The sequence below is a fragment of the Salvelinus alpinus genome, chromosome 9 (genome assembly GCF_045679555.1).
Source record: "Salvelinus alpinus chromosome 9, SLU_Salpinus.1, whole genome shotgun sequence".
Classification (NCBI taxonomy): Eukaryota; Metazoa; Chordata; class Actinopteri; order Salmoniformes; family Salmonidae; genus Salvelinus; species Salvelinus alpinus.
This window is the reverse complement of record NC_092094.1, coordinates 82,052,881-82,071,833: the sequence shown is the minus strand read 5'-3', so window position 1 is coordinate 82,071,833 and position 18,953 is coordinate 82,052,881. Positions and strand designations below refer to the sequence as shown.

Sequence of the window (18,953 nt, the reverse complement as noted above, 5' to 3'; positions counted from 1 at the left end):
TTCTGATGGACATTCCTGGAGTCACCATGGCAATTGCAAGCTCCCTCAACTTGAGACATCTGTGGCATTGTGTTGTGTGACAAAACTACACATTTTAGAGTGGCCTTTTATTGTCCCAAGCACAAGGTGCAGCTGTGTAATGATCATGCCGTTTAATCAGCTTCCTGATATGCCACACCTGTCAGGTGGATGGATTATCTTGGCAAAGGAGAAATGCTCACTATCAGGGATGCAAACAGATTTGTGCACAACATTTGAGAGAAATAAGCTTTTTGTGCAGATGTAACATTTTTGGGATATTTTATTTCAGCTCATGAAACTTGGAACCAACACTTTACATGTTGCATTAATATTTTTTTTCAGTGTAATAACGGCTGGAATGTAGCGAGCAGAAAAAAATGGACTTCTCTGAATGAGGTTTTACAGTTTTGACAGGGCCGAACCACACAATCACAAACATGATTGACGAGGAATGTAAAAATAGCAACTAAAACTTACAGGAGCAGCAGGTGACAACTGACTGAGTAAGCTGTGTGCAGGTGTTTGTAGGCTACATGTAGAGGTCTTGGTGTCTGGTTGAAAGCTCTGGTCAGTGAGGTAGATTAGTGTAAAGGAAAAGCCAGTCAGCACTGAGTTCAGGGGGCGAGGGGAGGGGAGGGGGTGTAAAAGGCTGGATTTGAGCCTGCTGGATCGAGAGAGTGCCTTTGTAAACCCTTAAAGGAAAGGAAATAGACAAAATGAAAGAGAAATGGAAGTTGAGACGTGAACTCCCTGTGTTCTGGCATTTCTCTGTATGATGGATGCGTTGGGGGTTCATATAATAGATAGATGGGGGAGACGGCTGTTCAGCTATATAATAATATTCAACAATACATCTTTGTAATACCAGAATTATGTATTTCACATCAGGGCCTTCTGGGAAAAGCCCTCTGATTGCAACAGATTTTCTATTAAAACACTGGGGCCACAGAACCAGCAATAATGTAGTTTAAACCCTCAATATTCCCAAAAAAGAAAAAAGTGAACCGAAGGTTAAAGTTCAAATACACAAATTAAACAATGTGCTAATTTCTACTGTGCGTGCATGAGTCTGAACAAGCTGGTGTTTTGTGTATGTGTCTGGTGTAGGGCCTGAGGAGAGGTCTGTACTGCTGCTTCTAACATGTGTAACAGTTCTTTATCTGCCTAATGTGCGGCACAAACAGCAACTGGAATGCAGCCCTCCACACACTGTTTATTTCAGAGCCCAGACGTTCAAAGAAACCAAAATATCAAACCCTTAATTTAATAATTACAAATAATTCAGTGCCAGGAGACACAAGGAAGTAAACATTCTCAGACTTCCCTGACCTCCCACGTCCAGCGAGAACACCACACACACAAATACACACACCTCTGGTCTGCTAGTCTACAAACACAGCAATTAAACATTACTTCTACAAATCACACAGTGGGGAAGAGGTCCGTGTGTTCCTTCCAATCAAAACAATATACAAGGACTTGAAATGAAACAAACGGTGTGTTTCAGAGGGCCTGACATCAGTTACCTCTCTTATCTGTTAAGATCCCCCAGGCAAAAGGTCTGGGGGGGAGGGGAAGGGGGTAGAAGACCACACTATTACATCAAGACAACAAGAGCACTTTGTCATGTCACGCAATGAAACGTCTCCAGAGACAGAGGTATATCGATTCAGACAGGTGAGTTTCAGTTGGCGCTCTACCACAAGGCTCATCACTGTCTGTCTGACTGACTGACTGACTGACTCATCATTGTAGAGAGACAGTGACGACACGGGCTCTCTCACTGTCGAATGACGGATTTCACTTGTTGATGGACATGCACAACACTGGTTTGCGTCCAATGTTTCAGTCCTGTACAGATCATCATACACTATCAGGGTCACGACCGAACCTCTGTGTTTCCATGTGAGTGGAAACTTCTTACAACAGCGAAAAACCACTGTCTGTTGTCCACAAGACAAGAACACACAACAAAAGGCCAAATTAATATTCTACAAAAAGCTCAATTTGGGTTTCTAAAGCCAGTCAAAGAAATCAGTATCTGGAAGCACTTTTTCATGCAACAACAAAAACAAGCAGCATCCTAGGGTTAAGGGAGAACATAGTCGGCCCAGACCACAGTACCAGCACTGCCCTGAGACGGGAGAGGGAGGAGAGGAAGGCAATCAGACACCTACTCTGCTCCTACGGTCAGGGTCCAGGGCCAACGTAATCACCCCAGATTCTGAACAACATACTGTACCAACACAAACATGGGAGTAAGCCCACCTCGAACCCCTGGTCAAATAGGCCCTGTGTGACCACATCACCACAAATAACACACGCTATCCCCTCCCCTGACTGTCTGCTAGCATGAACAGATTGCTTCCCAACAAAACAAAATAGTGTGAGGTGGATAGTCTGACTGACACCAGCTCTCGAAAGCTTTTCCTTGCTGTGTAGTCATGTGGGTCGAGGTGGAGGCTATGAAGTGGAGTGGTGGGGGGAGAAAACAATTATCGAATTGGAGTTGTTCAAAAGCTCAGTTCCAGTCTTGGATACATGTTATGACAAGGCAATTATTACGTTTGTAATTGCATCTGTTAAAAGCAGACAGGTCTGTTCTGGTGTTGGGGAGTGAATGAGAAATGAATGGCGGCTGGCCTTTGTTTTTTGGAGCCATTTGAAAGAATCTGATCAGTAATCCTAGAGAATGAATCCAGCCAATCCAGTAGATGTTTCACTTCAGAGACCCCGGAGGAGAGTGCCATGTTGTCTGGAGCCAGACAGACGACCACTAACGTTCTCTCAAGGTCAAAGCCATTGCTAGGAGGCACCAAAATGTTTCAGAGGATGCTGGTGTGCAGAGCGGACTGTGACTCTGCTGCGGAGACCAGATGTGGACATAATGTTAGATGTGTACGCTAGGCGTTGAGCAGAGTGGGGTGGCCACTGCTAAAGCTTTAGCTCTCAAGGGAAAAGTAGGTCTGTGGGCAGGCATCATCACACAGCATATACAAACACCGATTATCGATAAGCCTAATGGTTACTACAGTAGGCCAATAAGCGTCATCCTAAATTCCATGACTGTCACAGCCCTAACGCTGAAGGCGTGAGAATTGGAACAAGTTATCTTGTGCAACTTAGCCTGCCTGTACATACATGTCTGTGTGTGAGTCAGTGGCTTTATAGAATACCACAGTCTATTGGCCTCTACTCTGCCAGAACGGCCTGCGTTGGCCCAGCGCTTTACACAAGTTAACAAAGCACAGGAAATCAGCAGAGTAGAGACAATGAAATTAAGATTACTAGCACACAGACAAGTCACTGTGGTCCTGTTTGTGTGTGTGTGTGTGTGTGTGTGGTGTGTGTGTGTGTGTGAGGAATATGCTGTGCTCTTTCACCAGCTCAGCTTTATCTTGTTCCGTCTTTTAAGCAGTAAATCAGTGGGGACTACAACAGCTCCTGCTCTGTCCTTTCACTCAGGTAGTGGGTGCAGCAAGCAGGATTCACGCCCATGATTCAGACTCCCACGACAGGGAGAGTGACATCATCCGAGGGTAAACACACTCTCTGTCGTTAGGTAGGAAGAGGTGGAGGAAAGAAAGAAGGAAACAAAACTCCACCTGGTCGTCTCTATACACTCACCTCACCTGGGTTACTTCGTCAGAGGAGACTTTCTCAAACAACACACCTGCTGGGTCCTAGAAGGAATATACTTGTACTATTGAACTGAACTTTGAGAAGATAGAGGGAAGCACAGGATCAAATTGGCAAGGTCTACAGGACATGATAGGTACCCTCTACTGAGAAGGATTCTAAGACTCGGGTAAGAGAGAGTTATTTTTTGTGCTACATTTGATATTACTGCATTGTTGGGTTTGGAGCTTGCAAGAAAGGCATTTCACTGTACTTGTGGTGACATTAACACTTGAAACTGAGTGTTTGGGCTGTTAAATCTGTGATTTAGAGAATTTGGGGGGGTGAAGTAGCTCCAGTTCTCCCTCAGTGATGTTCACTGTGCTTCTCCCGCTGCAGTTGAACAAGCCCAATCATGTCAGGAGAAACAGTGTCACAGTCTCCAGGTACCAGCCCCAGCCTGGCTCCCTGATAGAGACAGACACGTGGGTGTGGGATACAGACACCCTGTGTACACAGCAGTACAGAAAAGAACTAACAGATATATCACACTACATTCTGTTGTTACAAACCGTATCCATCAACTTATTAAAAATATTGGTTATAAAACACGCATATGCCAACTCTTAAATCATAACCAACACCTGCTCTTGAGAATATATTTTAGGCATCTCCCTCAAAAAGGTGCTCAGCTAGAGGAAGTTTGGAGGAGGAAGATTATTTAGTAACTGTAAATTGTCTTGGCAAAGCGGTTTTTAACTAGGCTTATTTCATTTGGACTTGGAAGAGAAGTGTTTCCTTAATGTGATCCTCACCGCTGCAATTCTAACACTCCTCCTTCGTCCAACTGACATGTTTGGAAAGGAATGCTGTTGTGTCCACACTCTCCCCATCTCCCGCTGCTACTAAAGTACCGATAAAACCTTTACAGGCCAACAAAACCCGTTTGCCGTAGTGCCTTACAAATTTACAAAGTGAGTGTTTCAAGTCACGAACGCAAATCTAATATGGGCAAAGCTGTTGGGAGCCTGTAAAATCACAGAGACCACTGAGATCGTCCATTTGACCTGCCAGAGATGAACTGCATTCTGTGTTACTCAATAAAATGATTACAACTCACAAAACACTAAATTACTGGTGAATTTTATTTTGTGCTTTGGGCCTAGCTCTTACACAAACTATAATGGATTTAAACAATCTTTTCAGAGCCACACATTCTCAGTTTGTACAGTTGTTTTATGTAATATATTTTATGCCTTTGCTTTTTAAAATGGTGGTAGCTGTCCAAGGCCCATTGTTTACAGATAACAGATTGACTTCTAAAATTACCATTGTAAAAAGTGCGCTGTCTGAGGAAAAAAAAGACAGTTTGACGCCATTTATAGCAGGTGAAAGGCATATTCCAGTTCAATTCTACATATATCACAATCATAACAATGTCAGGTATTGCCACACATCTCTCTAATCAAGAGTTGTATAATTTGATTTTATCTGGATCCAGCATAACAGGAAAGGCTGACAGTCTTTGACCAGTAAACCAGATCAACAGATCTAAAGATGAGGAGAAATAAATAAAGACGAATGAACATACTGTGTCTCTGAGCTTTGTCTCTCAACACGTAACAAATTACAACCCATTCATAAAATAACTACTGTTTAAGAAGTGAGAGCAAAGCTTGGAGTTGCCTGACAAATTGACAGGAAAGGGGGCCAGAGGGTATGGTGACATGGCTTATATAGATATAGAGGATGCTGTGTCTGCTTAGAATGTGCATATTTGGAGCATGGTTACTGGAAGTCAGAATCAGGCTTAGCCATTCCTTTGGTGCATTCAGCAGACCAGACCTGCATTTATGGGAATAAACTGGATTTGAAAAGTAAACATTTAAAATCAAAACCCTTCTAAGTATGTATTGGACCCTCTCCCAGGATACAAATGACGCCGAATCGTATTAACACAAAACCAAGCAGAGCTGCTGCCTTGTCACATTAAACTTGACATAATCCAAGGGTTACATCTGGTGTTGGAAAGCAGAGGGAAACAAATAATGCCCATCCAGTAGGCTGCAGCATGATGAAAGTAAGCCTGGACAATCATATCAGAGATGTATGATGTGTTGTTGATGGGAAACCACATGATCTGACATGAACCTAACCTCGAAGTGAAACGATTTTAATATTTCTTCTTCTTTATTTTTTTGTAAACTGCCTTTAAGCTTCGTCTCAGTTCATCTCAGAAGTGAACCAAAGGACATCTCAACAGGACCTGGTAAGATGCCACTGACGACGTCTCTGTACCGTAAGCCAGCCTCTGCCCGCTGGTCCAGAAGGACACAGAAGCGCAGGGAGGTGCTCTCTGTCAACATGATCAGCCTCCCATTGGCCGACTTCCGCCATGTTTCCCACATCGGGAACAACGACCACAGCGACAGCTTCGGGGACCTGTCCTTTCTGAAGAGGGGCAACAGCCTGGTGCTGCAGAGCTCTCAGAGTGAGCAGAACCTCTTGCTGGCCTGCTACCCTCCACCCAAACCCTTACGCCTTAACCTGGACGAGGCCACGGAGAGCCCCGAGTGGACCAGGGCCCACATGAGCCACAGTGCCTCAGAGAGGAGGAAGAAGTGCAGCTCCTTGCCCCTGCTGGACAGCGAGGAGGGTGAGGGGAATGGGGAGATGGAGGGCAGTGTTAGCCCCAGCCACAGGGTCATGGTCAGCAGCCCCAGTCCTGGCCGGGGCAGCCTGAGTTCTGGCCGGGATGGAGACTCCACTCAGACCTGCTCTGAGGACACGCAGCAGCTGGATGAGGTGGACAACAGCTTCTCCTTCAGCCTGGACCTGGGCCCATCCATCCTGGACGACGTGCTGCAGGTCATGGACAGGCTCCACTATTAGAGGAACAGCCAGACTGACATGGGTCCTCAGCAAGAGACTTTACTAACATCATCATTGTGACTGGCATTAGAACACTCCAAACTGTCATTAGACGATGAACGGCTGACATAAAATAGAGTACGGTTACATGCACACAATAATATGATTATTGTGAATAGTCAGATTAATATAATAGTTCAAATAAACGTTTACATGCTTTGCAAGAAGAACAATTTCCCTAATAATCCTGTTGACATAGACCCATCTGAAATCAGGCTATTTGATGGGCCTTTAATAAACGCAGAAAATCACCAATCAAAATAAACGTTCTACCACAGCGACCATGTTATATTTGTGAAGCGTATTAGATTCTGAGTTTATACGTGAAAACTATTTCTAATATGAATGCTTTCAGTTTTTCCCGAAGTCACTTCACTCGCGCAAAAGAAGGAAGCTTGTGCTGCTCGTGCTGGCACAGATCAAATACACCGCTAGAACACAGATTAAGGCATTACATGTCCTAATATTTTGAAAGATTGCTCAGAAAACAAGGTGTTTTAATCGTCGTACGTTTACTTCAATTATGACCTTACACCGATTAAGATAGTCATGTAAACACCTTACTCTGCTTAATGCATAATCTGCCTACTGCCAATTAGTTTAATATCGAATTATTAGTGCATGTAAACATATTAGTGCATGTAAACACACTCCAGTGTCAGGGCATTTGAAACACCATGGGGATATAACCTACAAAGGGATCTCTTCCATTTCACGTGAGGTCATCAACAAGAATAAGAGTATACATGGACTACCACTTTAACTTACTCCTTCTCTCATTTTACTTAGCAAACATTTTTTTTATCTACAGTAGATTATTATGACAGAATGCTACTCATGATGGAGTTGTACGCTAATTTGAACATTTCTTGACTGTATCTGTTGTTTCTATGATACAGTAATAGAATCAGAATGAGTGTCTATTGATGGTTAAGGGTTAACGTTGGAATTCTTCCCTCTCAACCACTCTATGGGGCAAAGTTCATGTTCTTCTAGCATTACCTGTTGCAGCGTTAGATAAAATGTTACATAGTCTAGTTAGTAATTTAGCACCTTATTTATCTTAAAAGGCCCAGTGCATTCACTGGGCCTGAAATTTCAGCCTGTTTTGGTTGGATGGAGTTTGGGCATGCCTGGGGACATCACCAAGTGGTAAATTAGTTAATAGACCAATAAGAAATAGTTCCAAACCTTTCTGCCAATAACAGCTAGTTTTCCTCTTCCCACTCAGACCACTCCCAGACAGTCCAAGCAAAATTCTTGCTTGAGAAATTGCTCTTTGCTTTTTGTTTCTTTTTGACCATTTTAATGTAAAACAAATAACAGTAAGGTACTTAATTGTTACTAAGAAATGATTTGATATTGAGATAAAAACAGCTGCATTGGACCTTTAATCTGTTAAAAAAGTAAAGTGGGCATCTTCAGATGGCTGCTTTTTGTCCTTTCTCAGTTTAAAAGCCAGTTCCTTTCTTCAGATCTCTTGATGAGACTAATGTTAGACTTTAGAGTGTAATGTTAAAGAAATAAAAAAGAATGAAGGCTTAGTTTTCAAGGTCCTGAAGCTGTGACGTATTGGCATCCTTGCCATTACGTTGTGTGGGGAGGGCAATCTCTCCTCCGCACGCATCTTAGAGGCCCCACCCGAAGGTGCACGAAGGTACCCCCGTCTCTCTTTCCCAACAACACAGTGAAAACAAACACTTAGCTCTGCTTCTAATAAAGCCGAGGTTTGGCGGGCTGCAACCTCAGCCAGGCCGCAGGTCCGAGCCCCAAAACCCCAGCACTGTTTTCTTAGCTGTAAATCGGAGTCCCTAGCTCTGATGAGTGGCACGAGAGGGGAAAGTGGCGAGGGGTAATGTGATACTTCCACATGTGCTGTTAGGGCCAAGGAGGCTGGGGACCAGAGCCATCCATTACCAGCAAGGCTCCTGATGAGAGTTTAAACAATACCTGCTGAACCAACAGGGCTTGACGCACCCCTCACCACCCCCAGTCCTGGGCCCACTCACCCACCTGCCAGGGGAGCTGGGAGAGAGCCACAGCCAGCACCACAGCAGGGGGTTGTCAGGAAAGGAAAGCAGTGGGGCAAAGCCAAAAGCAGTCACATTCCAGGGGTCCCTGAGGCGCTACAGAGAACTTCACTAGCCATGAGTGTCCTGCTGCTGGCAGGCAGTTAAACAGTGTTTGCATGTTAACAATCCAATGGAGGCACTGATGTTTGTGGGTACATCTGTACTTTATATCCGTTCCATGCATCTTTCAGGAAAACCAATTGTTATGGCTTTCAGTGTATGTTTTATGAGAATAATAACACATTGTGTAAGACTGTTAGACCAGTGTGTACTGTAACTTAACTGTGTGGAAGACCAGTGGTTTGGAATTGCTCGCATCAACATTTTAGATGGCTTGTATAATACTGTTTAGACACTTTGATGGACTGACAGAGATGTTTGGTTTTCTAACAGTGATGAGCTGCCATAGCAGCCATATTAAAGCCCTGTCGGTCTCACTTTACACTTAGTGTTTGAAGAGGAATTACACCTTACATTACATGAGACAACTAGAGGTAGCTAGTTCATGTCAAACCCAAATTAGACAGACATTCCAAGCCAACTGAACCATCCATTCATTCAGACGGGTTTACTTTGAAAGTTACTGCTATTATATAAAACTGGAACTAGAGGGAAGCACTGAATTGCTATGATGAACAGCGCGGATCACACCTACATCATAGAGAGGTTACTGAATAGCTTAAGGTGTGGCTTGACGAAGTCAACCTTTATTCTCCTTATCCTGGATCAACAGAAAAAGCAATCCATTCATAATGAATGTTAACTGTGACTGTTTACCTGGGCCTTATTAGGCTAAATGTCACATCTTGGCTTTCTAGGTTAAGGACTTTGATATAATTTGCTCAGGAGAAGAATGAGCAAACCTGGTGCCCAGATCTACATGGCCGCCTACCCAGACTCTCCACCATGGTATAACACGCCTCTAGGACAGTGCGCATACTGTCTTCTTCCTCCATCATACCATAGTAATCAGACACAAACAGAACTCCCACACAGACAGTCTAAAGACCGTGCGACAACCCCATCGTCTGCAATGGGCTTCTCCGCACGAGGATTCAAAGGTATTCTCAACAAAACGCCCAAACTCACACGGCTGATGTGAGAAGAAAGAGTCTGTAATTGGAAGACACATTACGTTGGCGCTGTGCATCACTGACCAAACAGTTTAAACTGAGGTACCCCATCCCATCTGGAACCACTTTCCCCCCAAATTCCAAACTTGCCATCATACAGAATACAATGAAAGCCTGTCATCTTCCAAAAGACGGTGGATTTTATTTATTCTTATTCTGCAAATTTTTTTAGGGGGAAATATTGTTTTTGCCGACTGATACATTCCTACTCCTGTTGAAATTGCATCTGGCAGTGCAACCTAATGCTACTGAAAATATGCAACATGCTTCACTGGGGTACGCAGCGTGGGGGACCGTTTCAGAAACTGCATAGTGTCAGGACACACAACAGAGCTACCGATTCACCCCCATTTAAAGATCAATTAGGTTCAAGGGAACACAATACCACTGCTTCACATGATATCCATGATACACTTGGGCATCGTAAGACATTGGGATGAAGACAAAACCATCAAAGATCTCAAAAGTTCAACATCCAGTGATTAAAACAAGCAAGAGATTTAATCAAGTTCACATGCAATGTGCTACAGTGCGTAATGTGCAACTTTAGTCCAGAGGAAAAACACTGAGTCAGCAACGTAGAAACATGCCCCTCTCCCATGCCTCTTTTTAACTGTCCCATGAAGAAGAATGCAGGGGTTTCCAGTGCTCCCAGATCTCATTGAGATAGTTCTCGCCACCTCCTTCTCTATTCCCTGTCCAAGCTAAAGCTCAGTTAAATGAATTCATGCTGATAACAGCTGGCAACAGATGTAAATTAACCAATCTGTTACACTAGTCCTTTTGATCTCTAAACGGCCTCTTCCAGGAAGTCAGAACACTAGAAGTTGTTATCTCCGTCCGGAAAGAGCCCAGCACTACAGCCAGCTGCAGCAAGACTACACTCGGCATACCAGGGCCCAGACAGACGCAGGGCTATTTTAGGTGAGCCTGCACTTTATTCAGCAGAAGGAAGCTAGCCGTTCTGATATGATGGGAAAACCATCCCAGAATAGATGACACGCTAGATCTGGTTCATGTCGTGACAGGCTCCAAGTCGAAGATTCCTCGAAAATTAAATAAACAGAGTTGTATCAAGCACTGAGATAACGCTTTATCAGACTAAACCCTCTAAAAATACAATATGCTAAACTATTGTTCTAAATTGGGGACACAATGACTTTAAAAAATACATGATTATGCTACAAGTCCTTCTGATAGGGAATAGGATACAGATGGTTGAATGTGGACATCAAACTCCAGAGACTCTGGGAGGTAAGGGCTGAACTATGAATCATATGGACACTGTGTGAATCCCTGTAGTCTGACAACAGATGTGAGGAGTTCTGGAGGACAGCTCTAACACTTAATTTACCTCTGTATACTTCCCATTGTCATGCAAACCACCATTAACACACATCCCACAGTTGTCCCTGCCATTACATCCATGTAGCTACAGTATAGTTAATTCTTTGTTTCGATCTACGTAATCCACGTAGCTGTGTACATCACACTGCCATTCAATAAAACTTTACATCAAAACGTCAACAGAGACCGAGAGAAGAAAAAACAGCACTATACCACAGAATGATTTACTGTACATATATTTCATAAACCTACTCATTTCACAACCTCTCACTATGAGAATGTATTATCCTGAGTGGCGCAGCGGTCTAAGGCACTGCATCTCAGTGCTAGAGGCGTCACTACGCTTCCCGGGTTTGATCCCGAGCTGTATCACAACCGGCCGTGATCAGGAGTCCCACAGGGTGGCGCACAAATGACCCAGCATCATCCGTGCTAGGGTAGGGTTTGGCCCGGGGGGGGGGGGCTTTACAAGTAGGCCATCATTGTAAATAAGAATTTGTTCTTAACTGACTTGCCTAGTTAAATAAAAGGTTAAATAAATAAATACAAATGTAATTATGGCACAGGGCAGTGATACAAAACATAGCACACCCAGCAGGTGAAACTAAATCCTATCCCAATACAAGGGATTTGAACTAGTAAGGAGCATGGGGAGCAATCTCTGCACTATGGCCTGGCCGGGACAGGGCCTCTGTTCCTTACCGTGCTTGATAATTTATGTTAAGAAGAACATACTGAATGGACCACAGGCCCTACAGTATTGTCTCTGCATGGTGTCCCCTCCTGGTGAAATGCCTGACCCAACACATGTCTTACAGAGAGCCTGTATCATTCACAGGCTTAGAGAATCACTCAGCACAGCAGTACAACAGGGAGCATCACTTCAGGCTCTGTCTGTCAAACTTTGCTACAGTCCAGTGTGTGATACTAGGGGCCTCTGGTGACTTGGGGGGGCCCATGTGCAGCTGCAGGTCCCAGACCAGTGTAGCAGCAGGTTCCAGAACAGTGTAAGCAGATTCTCTTATTAAACGGAGTGGAGCAGAGTGCGAAATCATGCGTGAGCGTCCCTGGGCTCCCTGCTGTGATGGGGCTGGACTGCTGAGGTTAAAAATCAGGTATCAGCACAGCTGATCCTCTGTGATCGCAACTATCACCGTGAAGGAGGGGAGCGAGGAAGGGAGAAAGAGGGAAAAGAAGAGGGCGAGTGAGGGGGGAGGGATAGGGAGAGAGGGGAGAAAGAAAGGGAGACAGAGAAAGAGAGGATGAGAAATAAAGAGAGGAGGCAGAGGAAGAGAGAGAGATGTAGTGTTCTGGAACCCAGACAGACTCCTCAGGACCTCCATGGTTCTCCCCAGTCTCCAGTGACCAGGGCCAGATGGGACAACATTACTAATATTCACTGGATCCCATTATGTCATGTTGGCCTCTTTAGTGAGGAGTGTTCTCACTGAAGGCTAATGGGGAAATTACACTACCATAATCATGTTTTCGTTCTCTGCCCTGAAAAGCTCTGCGAGAGATGAAGCAATCTGCGTCGGATATGCGTAAGGCGAAACCGGTTACCATAATAACATACTACTCTGACAAATCCAAGTGCGCGGGCCAGGCTGTGAACCCTGCGTGCCGTGCTAACCCGGACGAGGGGCCTGACGGGGGGCCTGACGAGAGGCCTGACGAGAGGCCTGACGAGAGGCCTGAGTCGCTGTGCTGTGGTGGGTTGAGAGGTGAAACACAGTTTATCAGCAGCTCTGGGGAGGTATAGTCTACTGGTCCCAAACCATGCAGACCCAAACACAAATACAGCACAGCTTAAAGGAAATGTATGGAAAATCTCTTTATAAACAAAGTCAATGTTAACATCATTAGGCCTAAACGACCACAGCACTGAAACTAAGTAATGGTGATTATGGACATTGAAACAGACTGAGTCATGTCTAGCTCATGACAAGAGAGGAGCTGAAACTTCCTGTACTCCTCAAACTGACTCAGATCACCTTCATCCTCCACCTACATTTTCCAACTGTGCTGCAACATTTCTGACTGGAAAAGGCCTCCAAAGTGCCAGTGCCAGTGCGTGTGTGTGTGTGTGTGTGAGATGAAAGCCGACCAGGAGGTTAGCAAAAAGACGGACTGCTGGGCTGGGCACCACTCTGGGTAGAGAGAGAAAGAGGTAGTCAACCTCGTGCCAGCCTGCTATTACGACACGCTGGTCAGGTCGAGTTACTGTGTGGTTCTGAAGGAGCGAGGCATTCCATGGGTCTCCCTGGTGGGTCAGCCCTTAATGAGAGGCGGGCCATGGGCTGGGGAACGGGCCAGCGCCAGGACAACACACTGCTTCTCCAAGCCAGACAAACCTAAGCCCATTTAACCAAACCCTGAGCCAGAACACAAGTGCCTGGGCAATACTTGCCCGCTGATATGAAAATAAAACTGTAGACGTTTACATACCTGTCTTTGGCGGGATCGTTTTAAGAAATGTTATTTTTATTGGAAGCCACGTACATTTGGGGGGGGGGGGGGGTATTTGGTAACATACGGCTTACTTTATCATTGACGCGAGAGAAGGAGAATTAGGACTAAGCACATTGGGGAGAGGTTGCCCTGCTCGTGGTGAAGGTTGCCCCTGGTTACATACCTGTATAGGTGGGAAGTACTGTCCAGATGTTTGCTGAACCTGCGACACCACTGGGGTGATGACTTCAGGTCGTCCCTCAAGCCACGAGATCTTCAGTGGGTTTGCTGTAAGGCCACTCTCGTTCTTATATGCCAGTTCCTGGAGAGAAACAACAGAGTAACGTTAGACCCAGTGTGACATGACCTGCCCCAGCACCACTTATGGAGCATCAACCTCTCTACTCCTTTCAGTTCCATCAAGTTTGTGTGGGGATTTGTGTTGTGTATTTGAAACACACATGTGAACTTTGGATACCCCAACCAGCGCAGGGACCCTGAGATCTCCAGACAGAGAGACGGAGACCACAGGCCCCGAGTCTGGCTCCCCAGGGGACAGCAGATATGTTCTGTTGAGGGGAACCACACGGCACACCAGAGCCCACAACAAAACAGCACGCGACAACAAAGGGGCAGAGGACTCAGACGGCCTGAACAATGAGGCGGCTCAGCCGTCCTGTTCTCCTGGTTCCCATCAGAACACTCCTCTGTTCTGTCAACTACCAGAGAGACTCATCAAAATGTCATCATGTGGGGCCTTGGGCTGGGAAGTTGGTGAGACGCATAGTGCTCAGTGCAAACCAGTACAAACTAGTACAAAAAAACAATAAGCTGGTGGGTATTGATTGATTTCAGGGACTTTTCAATATGAGATGAGATTAAATGAGTGTATCATTTCTGAACCAAATACTTACAGCTGCTTTGACGGTTTCAAATTCTACCACAGCACTTCCTCGCTTCTTACTTGATATGAGAACATTTAAAACGTCGCCATACTGAAAGAGATAGAGAAACAGAGAGAGTTAGTACACAATGTTTTCTGAAAGTAGATCACATAAAATTTGAATAATTTAAAAATCAGCTATAAAAACAATAGATGACTGGCCGGGACTGTAAAACCTTAAATTCTACAGTGTATCGCAACAGAACGCCACCTCCAATGGCAACATTAGATTATGCATTTTTAATTGCTGAGTTTAAGTTACAAATTAACTATCAAATCAAAAGTTGTCACATGCGCTGAATACAACAGGTGTAGGCCTTACTGTGAAATGCTTACTGACAAGCCCTTAACCAAGTGCAGTTAAGAAAATAGAGATAAGAAAATATTTACAAAATAAACTAAAGTAACAATAATGAGGCTATATACAGGGGGTAACGGTACCGAGTCAATGTGCGGGGGTACAGGTTAGTCGAGGTAATTTGTACATGTAGGTAGGGGTAAAGTGACTGACTATGCATAGATAATAAACAGCAAGCAACAGCAGTGGAAAAACAAAGGGGGGGATATACTGTGATTTGGCCCTTGAGAGAGAGTGGGAGGGACACATTTTGTTCGAGAATGAGAAACATCACATTATCCCTAAATGTGGCTCTAAAATGGCATGAACCCTACCCTAATGTATCTGTTTTATTATTCATTTACAGAAAAACGTTAACCTCAGTAACATTTTGAATACAATCAACTGGGACACTTCCTCATAAACTGCTACTTTTACTTCTTCAGTTAGCCTGCTCTATATGTGGTGAGAAAACTCAATAAAACATCATGTTCTGGTATGAGCTGAAATTAGCTGTGGCCTTTGTCCAGCTGCCTGCCAGAACAAGTCAGAGACAGGGGAGTACAGGGTAGGAGGAGTTCAGCCTGGGTCAACCACTGACACACACACACACACACACACACACACACACACACACACACACACACACACACACACACACACACACACACACACACACACACACACACACACACACACACACACACACACACACACACAGAGGAGCTGGAGAGTGGAGACAGGACTTGGACTGGGTCTCTGACTGCAGTAAAAGCTGATCCCTCTCAGCTGCACTGATAATTACAGAGAGGCTCTTGGCTGATGGAAGCTGGGCTCCTCTGGGTAAAGGCCTGCAGCAGAGAGAAGGCCGATGGCTGATACAGTATGTCACCTGAAATACAGGGCTTCTCTCACTAAGCCCACTCCTAAAGAGCACAGTCCCAGCAAGGAAGCCTCTAAGAATCCCATTCCCAGGAATCTGTATCTCTGGGAAAAGGACAGGCCTGGAATGCTAATGGACACTGAGAAGACTCCACAGCATGCCAAGTGACAAACAGGAGTCTCTGTAGACCCCTAGTTCATAACTCCAAATGTGTTTCCCTCCAGAGTAGACGTAAGGTTGTGTGAGTCCAAAACACACACAGTCCCCATTCCCACACATGGGCGGCTGCTCCTACTCAAGCATTACCTGCCACTCATGAGAGCAGCTTGCCATATCAAATAGCATCAAGTTGTTTTTTAAATTTCACTCCCTTTATTTAAGAAAAAGCAACATTTGTTTCCCCACAATCCTTTGACCCAGTCTCCCACGCCTGACTGATTGCGTGCGGAGGAGAAATTGAAAGTTCAACCTTTTTTTGAGCTTTTGACGTCAGTGACACTTTCCCTATCCTCATTCCTGCCCAACCTAAGCCCCACCAAAATGCCCCTTAGCTGGGTGCAGTTCGAGGTGGTACACGGTTGCATGAGAAAAGCACATTTCCTAGCGACTCCCCTGGCACTGCTAAACCTGCCCAGTAACAGGGGCACTAACAATGGCGTGCACCACTTTAAGAGGGCACTGCATTGCCCCCAGCACTTTCACTGCTACTAAACTTAAATGGGGCTTGTATAAAGTGGAAAATAAACCATCTATAACACTGATGTCATGCAGAGCTCAAACGTCAGTTGGGCACCAGGCAGGTCTCATTACAGGAGAGTTGGGGTGAGATACAGGTCTGTGATACAGCAGGGGACAAGCCCTCAAATAAATATTCTACAAGTATGATTATATAACCAGTGTCTCTTCTGCTACATTACACATTCAAATTGGAACATCTGACATGAGACATACGGTATAAGTCACAGCTCCCTCCAAACGATGCAGGTGTGAGAAACTGTTGCTCTTCGTAATAACTGTGTGCCAACTTAAAGCCGGTGGCCTTTGGAATCTCAGCCATGCGGTGGTATCTGGTGATTCACGTTCAGGGCACCCACCTTTGATAGAAGGCTAAAAATGAAGTCTTGAGAGTAGCCCCCGTTAGTGTCATCCTCTTTACTACACTTCCACTTTAACTGAAAAGAGAAAAATAAAAAGAGTTAGGAGAGAAAAACAGAAAGACAAATAACCCATCTTTGGTTATGGAACTAACTTACTTAATCCTCTTGGGTCCTGGAGGAACATAGGGCCTGTACTAAAGTGTTTCAACCCTGCCAGTCTTGGGTTACGGAGCAGCTGGTTATGGATCACCGGAGAGAATTCATGAATGTCACAAAACTTGTTGAACCCATGTGAACACATCCGCACTGAAGTTTCATTTCCTCAGTATCTGTCTAACCAGCAGATATTGGAGTAATGGAGTTCCAGCCTAGCTGAGAGAAGAGTGTGGCAAGAACACACTGTCACGTTCTAATGACATGCGTAGATTAAGCAGGAAATAGCCTCTGCACCAGGCCAAGGAGCAGAGTGGCGCTCCAGGGGGACATTGTTCAGGTCTTGGAGCATACCCACCACCACCTGGGAGACCTGCAGTCAATTTCCATTCAGCTTTACGTGCCTTCGAGAGGGCTGAAATTAACACAGGGCTTACTGGGCCCTGGACCGGAGACAGCACATTGACTCACCTGCTGCTAGCCACAACGCAACACACATCACCAGGCCTTTTAATGAGCACCTAATGCAAAGCATGTGGATCCAGAGAAGTATATATGTGTGGCATGTATCTAACGTGAGGGTCACTCATTCACACAGAAATATGTGAGAGTTATTCTGAGAAAACCCCTTGTTAGCTCTGGGCATTATTAGCAAATACAATGTAATGAAGCCATGATCTCTATAATGTTGGCTGACAGCTAAAAGTTGACTCAATTTACTGTACATAAACCTATCTGAACTGTACATCATTTCAGTTGCAAATGCTTCTTCTTCCCAGTGCTTAGCTCTCTGAGTAAGATGTTATGTAACAGGCTAATTCCATTCATAACACTGCAGGGTCAAGACTATCTCGCTAACTACCTGGAGCAGAATTATCAAAGGCAAGCGGCCAGACTAGGTCCAGACCAACACTCTGTTCACTGTCAGAGGGAGCCTTTCTGGGAATTGCCCTTTCTACACACCATTCTTTTTCAAACAATTATTTTGAAAATGTGCTTTCTCCTTCCAAGGCAGTTCTCCTCTACCCAACGATAACCTTGTATCCCATTAATCTTCTAACAAGGCGGAGCCGATCTTGGGTGATACCCAAATTTCAGACTGCTCCAGCACATTGCTGTGGTATATGTTGCTGGCAGTCTAAACAACTCTAAAGAGATTGGAGTTCCCTGGCAGTTCCCAACTGCTCTGGTACATTTGATACGCACGCTTGGAAGCCGCAAATAACAAAATATTTTAGAACAAAAACAAATACCCTCACACGAAAAATAACAGTCTGTCAAAGAATCTGCCACAGTGGGGAGGACAACAATGGTTTATGATGAACTTCAAAATAGCACTGTTGAAATCAATGAGGACTATTAGAAATGTAAGGGTCAATGTCCCCCAGTAGTTTTGGAATATATTCTACACCGAAATAACATCAACAAAATGATTCAATTTCTGTCAGATTGAAAGATGAAGGACTGATAAGATACCTAAAATTGAGCCTGTTGTATTAGAATACTGAAGGAAAGAACAACGCTATAGGGCCAGGAACAATACCGCTTGAATGTTGTAATATAAAAATTATACAGACATCATTCATTTACATCTATCAATACTGCAAAATCTGACTGACTTTGATATTGACTTCTTGCGTGTTCCCAACTATCAGATACAACTGCCCCTTAGAGCAATGTATGGAATAATATTCACATGTACAGTACGTGAATATGATATGTTTAATACCGTAGCAAGACTCAGCCCTCAACCCTGATGTTTGTTTTCCTAATACAACCGGATTCTTTAGGGGATACACCGCTCTTGATGGGTATCAGACGTTTTAACAAGATTAAATATATAAAGACATTAGCTAACATCCCCCGTGTCCTTTAATAGATGTGGATTGAGTGGTTTCCAAAGGAAATATAATAACCCTCTATTTACGTCGTTACAGCTCTCCTGACGATGGACTACAGAGAGGAAC

General features: G+C 44.5%; 2 protein-coding genes across 3 annotated transcripts in view; one reads left to right on the top strand and one right to left on the bottom strand.

Moving 5' to 3' along the window:
* Window positions 1-18,953, bottom strand: part of LOC139530764 (dnaJ homolog subfamily C member 17-like) — a 47,763-nt gene that overhangs the window by 13,200 nt on the left and 15,610 nt on the right. Inside the window, exons 8-11 of one of the 2 annotated variants that reach the window (XM_071327447.1) lie at window positions 16,831-16,908; window positions 14,488-14,568; window positions 13,758-13,895; window positions 13,142-13,272 (exon numbers count right to left, since the gene is read on the bottom strand). In XM_071327447.1, the coding sequence (XP_071183548.1) occupies window positions 13,237-13,272; window positions 13,758-13,895; window positions 14,488-14,568; window positions 16,831-16,908 (333 nt within the window). In that variant the 3' untranslated portion in view covers window positions 13,142-13,236. Of the gene's footprint in view, window positions 1-13,141; window positions 13,273-13,757; window positions 13,896-14,487; window positions 14,569-16,830; window positions 16,909-18,953 lie in introns of those variants that run through there. The other variant, XM_071327445.1, reaches the window with a different exon arrangement.
* Window positions 3,567-6,851, top strand: LOC139530765 (cdc42 effector protein 2). The gene is made up of 2 exons (XM_071327448.1): window positions 3,567-3,829; window positions 5,856-6,851. Exon 2 carries the CDS (start codon window positions 5,914-5,916, stop codon window positions 6,529-6,531), a length of 618 nt encoding a protein of 205 aa, XP_071183549.1. The 5' UTR covers window positions 3,567-3,829; window positions 5,856-5,913; the 3' UTR covers window positions 6,532-6,851.

What these genes read in the sequence shown, in the direction of transcription:
- LOC139530765 (XM_071327448.1), top strand. Translation starts at nt 5,914, where the DNA reads ATGCCACTGACGACGTCTCTGTACCGTAAGCCAGCCTCTGCCCGCTGG.